The 10,294-nt window shown below is 42.1% G+C and overlaps 1 protein-coding gene across 1 annotated transcript; it reads right to left on the bottom strand.

Annotated features, from left to right (window-relative positions):
- Window positions 1-234: 234 nt before the first annotated feature.
- On the bottom strand, window positions 235-7,123 carry LOC104404088 (complement component C8 beta chain-like; the record flags this gene model as incomplete). Its single annotated transcript, XM_010012472.1, has 6 exons — window positions 7,050-7,123; window positions 5,382-5,532; window positions 4,470-4,611; window positions 3,627-3,768; window positions 1,242-1,374; window positions 235-432 (listed from the first exon to the last, which is right to left on the bottom strand). Coding segments are annotated over exons 1-6 (840 nt in total), but the record flags the coding sequence as incomplete, so codon positions are not given.
- Between the last annotated feature and the right edge of the window lie 3,171 nt (window positions 7,124-10,294).

The raw sequence follows: 10,294 nt of genomic DNA, 5'->3' as shown, positions 1-10,294 counted from the left end.
GTCTGGTTCCTGGCCAATAGGTGAATAGAAGAGCTCCTGGCTGCTGTAAGCACAGATGAAGTTGTTGTGGCCTTTGTAAACACTTGACCAACACAAACTGCAAAGTCCCATCAGGAGGAAATATTACATTTATCCTAGTCAGGGCTGCTGACTTGATGATGAGGATCAAACTAACACACACACACACACATACAGACAATATGTTAGCAGATAATTAAATGGAGCAGTGCTTACAGTTGAAGAAAACCTTTTCATCCTTTGAATGAACTTTTTGAACCTGTTGTCATTTGAACCGTAACCAAGTTCAAACACTCCTGGTATTTTTATACCAAAGCTGAAGGAAGACTGTGAAGCTTTTCCCTTCAGGACACTGCTTTCATAATTTGAGTAGGAGTCGTATTCAGTCATTGTAAATTCATAATTGTATTTGGTCTAAAAAGAAAGCAAAAACAACACATCTAATTTCCTGCATAGCAATTGTATACCTGAAGCATAGGGAAGGAATACAGATACAAATATACTTGTGAATTAATGCTTGCACTTTGAAGATGAAAAGTCTTGTATAATTGCAAAGCACTATTATTAGCAACACTGGTACTTCAAGAATATTTGATTTACAGCAGCAGGAAAGCTACTATCTCCTCTGTACTGCAATGACCTCAGGCTTTTACTTACTATGTCAATCTCATGCAAAGAAGGTGAGTCTCGAACACAGACATCAATTAAAGTATGAATTATGAAAGGAAAAGGTTTCCTAGTGGGCAACACTCAAAAATACCATGCTTTGTCATCAAGAACATCAAGGTCAAACATATAACATTTGAAATACAGCTTTGATGCTCCACAGAAGTAAGCTTTCACACAAAGCCTGGTGTGTGGCTATATCCTAGGCTGTTGTACAAGGACAGCTTTCCCAGCCTGGCTCTTGATGCACTTTTTGGCCCTCCTGGACAGATGGCACCAGGAAGGTTAATCTCAGTGTTTGCAATGACAAGGTCCAAGGGAACACTGCATCTATTCCAGTGCACATGGATATTATAAGGGGATGTGTCCAACTTCATAGAGAAGAGTACATGGGGTATGATGATGTTCTAGAAGCAGGGTTAATTCAGTCTCATCCCATTTGGTATCACGAACTTTGTAATGTTTTATAAAATGATTTAATAATGAAGCTTTATCAGTATTGCACTAAATTGATTGGAATATACACATGTGTATTTGCAGGCAAATCTGACACATACCTCTGCTGTGTAGCTTTCTACATTGTATGGCTTTCTGAATCTTGTGTCCATGATATAATGGGGAGAACATGCTCCAGCATAGTACCTGTGATCAAGAACTAATCCTTCCAAGTTGTTTGTGAAGATATTTAACCTGTACATGAAGCATAACAGCAAAATGCTAAGGTTGTTATAGATTCTAAAGTAAAGATCAAAGGCTTTGGCTGAGAAAGGCAAAAGACTGTTTTGTTTGGCTGGGGGCTCCTTGTTTCATACTTCTTTATTTTGAAACCCCAAAAGACAGTTTTGCCTCTTTCACTGTCTGACCAACCCAGTTGCTCCAGAAAAACTGACTAACAAGAAAGCAGAAGAGAGTCAAATTCGGACACGTCGATGAATATGAAAGGTAATTTTCACCACCCAGCTACAAATGACACCAGAGATTACTGTGACCAGCCCCGCAACTTCTGTAGCCTTTACTGGAAGTCTGTGGGAAGAGCAGAGTGAACTGGACCAGCCAAGCCTCTGTCCCACCAGGTTGCCCACCCTGAGCATCCCCAAATGCCCACGCTAGTGTAGTAGAATCCAGCAGGATCTTCGAAGACAGATTTGCCAACCCATGTCATTAATCCACTTTCAATTCACATTTCTTTGTTCTGGTTTATCAGTCATAACCTTTGCCAGGTTGGTCAAGGATCAACCAGAGCTCAGTAGACCTTGTCAGGGAACAAGAATAAAGGTACTCAAGCAATTGTCCAACTAATCCTTGAAAACACTGGGAAGCTTTCTTTTCCTTTTAGTGGATGATAGACAGTAATCTTAACCTAAGAAAGGATGCTCTAAGAAAGGATGCAGCACTGCAACCTTTTTAGCGGAGCTGATTAAACCCCATCATTTGCTTTTCCTATCACTCCCATTGCTCACTGTCAGGACACCGTCACATCACCCTCATAGCACACAGCTGAGGACATGGCACTCACCTCCACAAACTCATCCCCAAATAGTAATGAGAGTCATTAGATGAAAATGTACCAAAAAGAAGATGAGTTGCTAATAGCCCATGTCGTGTCCCTATTAGCGCTCCAGTTCTCTGTTAGATGTGCCTCTCCTTATTTTGGGTAGAGGGACTTGCATGATAATGACTCTGAAGCTGTAAAATATTAACTCTAATTTTAGAATCATCTGAAAAGAAGGGAAGTCCACTGAAAGCAAATTACTGAGCAATTGTGGCTTCAAAGAGATGAGAAGCATGTTTCTATAATTGTCCAACATTATTTTTAATTTTGATTAAACTCAGAAGTACAAAGCATTAGCAATGACATGTGCAGCAGCCACATCTCCAGAGAATACGAAGGAAATTATCATTTTTTCCTTGCAATATTCCTTTTTTTTTTTAATGTAAAAAGCATTTCTTTTTTTTTCCCAGCAGAATGGGAAAAAACTCTTTTCACACAGTCTGATCTCACAGAAAGTTGCAACGGTTTCAGCCTGTAAAAGCTGGATCAATTCAGACTTGGATTTTAATCTGCACTAAGCTGGAGTTTGCTAGCATGGAGGTTAATCCTACCCCACTCATGAAAAGGACACAAGTTCCACCATCTCTCACTGTTGTGCAAGAAATTTAGACCTCCCCCCAAACCAATGTAAAAATACCAATGCAAAATTACAAATCCATAGTCAGGTTTCAATGTCAGGCAATCCAAGATCACAGAATCATGGAATGGTTTGGATTGGAAGGGACCTTAAAGACCATCTAGTTACAAACCCCCTGCCATGGGCAGGGAAAACTTCCACTAGACAGCAAAAATGCTGATATAAATCACTCTAGAAAGAATGATATAAAATCGTCCTCAGATTTTTAGCAAACCTTCCTTTGCTTTTGTTTCAAAACCACAGTTGGAATTAGCCTCAATTCCTAAAGGATAGGACCTTCCTGCTTCCAACAGACTGCGTGAGGCCAAAATCTAACTTTACTTACATCTGTGCAAAACAATTGGATTACAGAAACTCTCCCAATGATTCATTTAAGTGCAAGTACCTGTAGACATTAGAGAAACAATCGATCTTGACACTTCCCTCTTCACTCACCAAGTTTTCGCAACACAAAGAGCACGCACAGGCCCTTGCGGGACATTTGTGAACTGAGTTGATGATCTCCACAGGGTATAAAAGTATCCCTGGGTGTATCTGGGACTTCTACTCACCTCATTTCTCTCCAAAAGGCTCATAGAGTCAACAAGGATTTTCCCACCGGGCTTTGGATCAGGACCCCAAAGACTGTCAGATCCTAACTCCTGGATACAGCAATTGCTGCAGCTTTTCTCTGTTCAATGTATATGTCTGAAGCCACATAAGATCAGTCTTATCCTTATGTAAGAAACCCTCTCATGAAGGTCACTGACTTACCCTTTTGCCAGATTCTCTATTCCCCAGTATTGCTCCATCTTCTGGTCGCATTTCTTAAACACTTTTTTGCAGTTCTTTTCATCTGACTGGTCCCCACAGTCATCATCCCCATTGCAAAGCAGCCTCCGTGCAACGCATCTCCCTAGGATGCAAGGTGTAAATTGCTCATAAAACAACCTATTATCACACACCCTGACTCAGAGCCTAGAAACAAAACACTCCTGTAATGTATGGTTCAAATCTAGCTGGAAGATCTCTCTTCTCTGTCTGCATGGATCACCAAATTCCAGCTGCTCAGTTTGGCTAAAAACTTTCCTAATCTTATAATTCTTTGTTCAACCTATAAAAAACATCAACATCCTCATTAAAGGTATAAAAAAGATATTTTATTGTTGCTGAAATCTTTTAGTTTTGAGAAAACATGCCAGAGATGGTTCACACCTTGCCTTGCTTCCCCATGATGCTACTGTGTCCCTGACTAATTAGTTGCTAATAAAGATGGAGGGAAATGCCATGAGGACCACGCTCATAACCACTGTGCTCTTGGGCATGTGTCAAGGATGTCCAGTGCATGTTCTCCTGCTGCTGTCAGATCCACTTGTCCTACAGGTTTTACTGACATAACTGGGCTTTAATTTCTTATTTGGAGATTTTAAAGACATGCTTAGACTGAAAGATGTTGGCTAATGGCTCACTCAGAATCACTGATACAAACAACACGAGCATGAATGGACCCAGGTCAACCCCCTGACATCTCTTCGGCCCTACAAACTCTTGTAGAAGCAGAAAGTTCAGTGTAGTTACAGAGAAGCCACCTGAGCACCACCACTTCTCACCCCTTACCTGTAACTGCACACACAAACCCATCACATCTAACTTTATTCCTGCAAGGGTTATTTGTAACACAGTCTTCAGTTTCTTTATCAGTGTAATCACAGGGATCTCCATTGAACTGAGAAGGTTGTTCCAGGCGGGCGAACCTGTACTGTGATGAAATAAAAAATATTGACTCAAAGTGCACATAAATTGGGAATTTTATGCTTCCCCAGTTAAAAAAAACAAACTCTGTGTTGGGAGATCTCATCTTAGAGCACTGCCATGTTAGAAAAAGAAGTGTCAGCAAAGAAGCGCAGTGCTAGTAACGTGCCTCATCTCAAAGGTTTCTGATCTGCCACAGTTTCAATTCTACTAAGGAAGGATTGAGGACTGGAAGGATGAAGGAAAGCTTGCTTTTCTTTGCCTGGTTGTTTAAATGAGGCTGACACAGCAACGCAAGCATTTGCAAGAGGAAGGAAGGATTCAAGTTACATCTCCTCTCTTTCAATTAGCACTGGTAACGACATCCCTTGTTATTTTCTGTCTGTGTATTTACTTGGCCCTCTGTATCATTAGGGATTTTTTTCCGCCCACAACACTGCTGTGAAGCAGTCAATTACTCCGTCCAATATGTTAGCCCTCCTTTTTATCCCAGCTTTTAAGATTAACTCTTTGATATGAAGCTTCACTCTTCCCAACTCCCATCACTGGCTATTTCCGCTTAAGCCTTGGAATGCCTTCTCCAACTTGTTAGCAGAGGTCCTTTTAGCAATGGGGATTTTGCTCTTCACACTACTGGGATCATTACTTTCATTTGATGGGGCTTCTTAGGTAGAAAATACTCACTTCCTTGGCAGCTCCCCTCTGTTTGCTTAACCTCACGGACAAAAAAAAACAAGGTTCTGCCTCAGGCTTTGTGCCTCGACCACAAACACTCACCCTTTTCTTTTGGCAGGGGTCACACTGGCTCCACGAGGACCATGCAGAGAACGCGCAGTCACGGGGCCGCGGCAGGTCGCTCACGGACCGGGCATGTCTGCTGTTGGCCACGCTCTCGGTGCTGCTGAGATTAAAGGACTCCTTTTCACCACTACATTCAACATGAGAGCTTCAGCATGTGAAACCCCCAAGTTGCAAGGACAGAGCAACTTACCCACCCCTGTGCAAAACTGCACACCGAAGAGAACTAACGCTTTGTAGACATCATCAAATCTTCCACGCAACCTCTAGATTCAGTACTTGTTTCATACTGCTATTGATTCTGTATGAAATCCAATCCACTCTTCAATACCCAAGAGTAGACCCACTGCCCTAAGAGTAAATCTGCAGAGCACTCAGGAGGGGTAACTGCAGGACACACGTTTGCCCTAGCATGGAAACTCAACCCATGTCCCACCAACGCAGGGTTTATCTCAAGCTGTGCAAGCCCTGCCAAATAACCTGGCCAAGCGGCCAGCAGTAAAATCTGCACCATCAGTTGCTGCCCTTGTGCCATTGCTCCCTGCTGCTTGCTATATGGGCAGCACTTTGGTACCTCACTGCTGTAGACGACGAACAGCTCCAAGTTCAGACATCTCCGTAAGAAACTCCAGGCCCAATGCTAACGGCTGGTGTGTACTCAGCACTTTTGAAACCCAGGCATAAACACCTCCCTTTGCTGAGCAGTCTTTTTTTTCTCAAGCTGGCCAAACCCGCTAGTTTTAGACTCTATTCTCAGTTCACAATAATCATTAACTCATTAATCCCATTCATCCCAGTAACGAACCTGAATCCCAGCCTCATCTCACCCTCTTACATGACAACTGTCTCCTAGGTTTCCATGATGCCACAGCTAAAATGCTGACTACTCTTTTGGCAGATTCAGTATTTCTGATTAAATCCTTGTCCCAGACAAACGCTTCCTTGTAGCACCTAATCTAAGTGGGAGGCTTTAGTAAAACGTTGACAATTAGTTTCTTTTCATACCTACTTTGACAAGTAAACTACCACAGCAGTGTTCCTAATTCTTCCACCAAGACAAGGAATAGCATCATCTGAAGCTTAAAGTACAATTTAGTGCCCAGCAAGGGGCTCCCATTACTGCATATTAAAAATCAGATAGAATATAGGAATTACAAAAACTCATCAGCTCACTGAGGCATGAAACCAGAGCACAAAGTTCAGAGAACAGTGGAAAAATACAGTTAGATTGGAAGATTGCAGTCAGTGATTGACCACGTTCCTCTAGAAGAGCAAAATGTATTAAGCTAGCAGAGAAAGAAACAATCATCAGCCACATTCCTGCCATTTATGTACTCAAAGGAAACAAACCCCTGTCTCTCCAGCACACTGTTGGGCAGATAGCACAGGAAGAGGTTGCATGTTGCAAGCAGAATTCCACATTACAACAGTTTGTTGTCTTGGGTTCATCAAATAGGATTACTTTTCTAAAGCCAGACACATTGCACTACATTAAGTTCAAAACTAACATCTTTTGCTGTTCATTAGAAATACAGAAATCACTCACGATGGCAATTACGTGCCATATAGCATGAAAGCAGAGTCTGTACTGATTTTCACTCTATATCATATAACCTCACAGACATGGCTTCAGGAACATTCACTTACCTAAAGCAATGAACAGTTAGGATGCAGAGCATGGTGTAAAGCAGCAACAGTTTGATAGGGTAGGGAGCAAACATGGTGCGTGCTGTGCTCATCACTCCAAGGTACCATCGGCAATTCAGAACCACCACTGCCCCTGTTCCGTCTGCCAGGGGGTGCTTTGAAAATGGTTCAAGTAGAAAAAGATTGATCACCAGGTTGTTTCTCCACACTGTAAACAGCAGATGATCCACCACCTGGCAGGTTCACAAGGTAGATGTTGCAATTGTTGGTGCACAGCTTTTTGCAGGCAAGTGGGAAGGAAGCAAAGATCTGCCTAGAAGCAATTCACGCTTTCATTTGGAATGATCCTTGCAAGGGATGGGGAAGAATGAATATTTCAACAAATGAAACATACTCGAGTCTTGGCAAGAGGGAAGTGATAAGTAAACTAAAGGCTTTCTAGGAATGGAGTGCAAAATCATTTATTTCTGCTTCTCATGTCTGTCTTCAAGAGGAAGCAGCCATTCTCATGGCTCAGGGAAAGCCTTCATCCCTGAATGCCCTTTGCCATCCCTCACAGGGGCTTGGGCTGTAGCTGCAGGGGAAGACAAGAGCCCCGGCACTGGCTGGGCCTTTCCACAGGGTTTCTCTGATCCATGCACCCAAATCTTGAGCTCTTGGAAGCAAGCCCCGTCAGCGTGTCAAATTAAATGTCTTTGTGTTTTCTAGCTACTGTGTTCTCTTAAATGGTCCTAACGGGGGCAGAGAACTTACCAAGAGCTGATTCCCATCAGTTCAGTTGGGCTTTCAAAGGAAGCTCGGGATCTTCAAAGCCTTGCAGAGTTTTTCTTCAGTTGCCTGTTGTGGCAGCCTTCACATCCCACCTCTTCTCACTTCAGGTACAGCTGCTTTACTCCTGAGACACAACAGTCTTTCCCTCCATTTTCCTAATCAGTCTTAACCTACAATAAGCACCTTAGGGGGATCTAAGTTCTCGGAATCTGTGCTTCCCTGAACAAAATGATGAATATAATTGCATTTTCCTACCCTTCCTGTGCTGGACAAGCAGAAGTTCTTTGCAGAGACATAGCCTCAACTCTGTGTGTGCAACTATAGCTTTTGGCAGCACAGTCTCTCACCCTGGAATAAGGTTTTGAGGGCTTTGATGATACAAAGAATAAATACATTTTAATTTGCTCATGATGGGAATGATGGATGCTATATATAAAATTAATCATATTCACTAATACAAAACAAACGTGACAAGCACAGCATTACTTGGCCAAGTACTACACCTCTTAATGTGCCACAGTTACCTTACAAATGACATTATTCTGACTGTGGAGCCATGTCTCTGCAAAATAAGCAACTGACTGCTGCATCTTTCCAGTTTGGCAGCTTGGTGATAACAATTTAACACAGAGAAGCACGTTAACTGAATCCTTGGAGGAATCTGCTCCCAATAAAAAGATTGTGTTTCAGGCAGCTAGTTTTTTAACTCAAAGTTACTGAACACACAGCCAGTGATTAACTGCCCTCTAGACATGGAGGACAAACTGTTAGGAAAGATGGCTTAGGCTGTGCGAAGCTTTTTGTTTGCCTTTTTTGCCTTATTTTTTGTTTCAAATGACTTTGCCCCAGAGTGAACCCAAGATGCGGTTATGTGGTACAGCTTGCTCAACCTTTGACACAATTGATTTCGCTGTTAATCATTTGTCTATGACCAAAAAAGAAAAACCACTTACAGAAAAAACCTCTTCATACACGGGAACTTGCTGGCTGGGAAACGCAGTACATGTCCAATATTTCAACAGCAGCAAAAGAGAAGCCAAGATCATAAGCACAGAGTACCCTCTAGATTTAACTGCAAACCGTGACAGTGATCCCAGTGCATGAACATCTCAAGGCAACCTGCTCCTGTTTCCTGCTTGTCTCTGTTTTGCTGCCTCTCGCCACGCACATCTTAGTGGGGAACATGCCTGGTTCTGAATTAGCAGAAAGAATTCAGGTTAAAACAGGAGCAGGGATTTAAAAGACAGAATTTCCTACAGGTTAGCATAATTTTGAGAGAATTGAAAAGCAAAATCAGATTTACACCATAATTTATAATCTGGTTTAATTAGAGGTAGGTCTAACACATAAAATTGATGGCAACAGCCACAGCTCATTTTCTGCTTCCTTGTAGTTTGGGGCAGAGTGGGTCCATGGATCACTGGGAATGTTGCCTTGTAACACTGCCTGTGTCCTCTTGCCCCGGTCCTGTTCTGTCTCTGTTGCTGACAGTAATAGTTGTGGCTGTCTGCTGAGCTGTTTTTAAGTCCCAAAGCACTTAGTGCTAACAACGCTGTAAGTCACTGGACATGGATTTCATCACAGTTGAAAATGAAGCCTCAGTCATGTCCACCACGAACACCGAGCTTTCAAGTGCAACGCATCCTTTGCAGAGTTCGTAACACCGATGCGAGTTTGTGACCCCTTGCTCCCCGTAAATAAAACCTATACAGTTTCATCAAACATGACTTTTGTTTTAAATGGTAGTTTCCTGTCCAAAGACAAACTGTGAAACACATCAGAGATGAAAGACCCTCCCTGGGAAAGGTTAGATTGGAGCCAGCAAGCAGCTATTCATGGTCTTGTTACAGCATGTATCAAAACCAGTTGCTTTTTCTTCATCTTTTCATTCCCTGCTTTATAACTCATAATGCATTTCCTTCTGCAGAAGAACACAGCTGGCTCATTCATAGGTAAGAGGAGGCTTGCCCATTGATTTTAATGGTGAAAAATGAAGTGACAAACATATGGGAAAATTTACAAGTAGAAAACCCTAAGGAATGTTTTCAGATGTTTATTACAACTGACTGTGTTGCATCACCACTTTTGTTATCAATACAGTTATATTCTGGTGGTGAGGCTGGCCTCTGAAAGGCTCTGGACATAAAAAACTCACCTTCTTGAGCTTAAGTCTCCTTTCCTGGCCCTTGATTCACTCAGTTCAAATTGGACACAGGTTCACCTACTCTGAAAGCTCTGGCTCTAAGGTCCTGTGAAGATGGCAAGACAGAGGCTGCAGTAATAAGCAGACAAAGAAAGAAAAACCTACCATGCCCCATCCCTTTTCTCCATTAACCTCAAGATATCACAGACACACATTATTTTAAACTAGAAATAGAATTTTTCAAAGAAAAAACAAGACACTTATAATCTGAATGTGCAACTAGTACAAAATCTAGAATGCAACATCTTACAGCACTGTAACTTCTGCTTAT

This window comes from Nestor notabilis, unplaced genomic scaffold (genome assembly GCF_000696875.1).
Source record: "Nestor notabilis isolate BGI_N333 unplaced genomic scaffold, ASM69687v1 scaffold4940, whole genome shotgun sequence".
In the NCBI taxonomy this organism is placed as follows: Eukaryota; Metazoa; Chordata; class Aves; order Psittaciformes; family Psittacidae; genus Nestor; species Nestor notabilis.
This window is presented reverse-complemented; position numbering and strand designations above follow the sequence as displayed.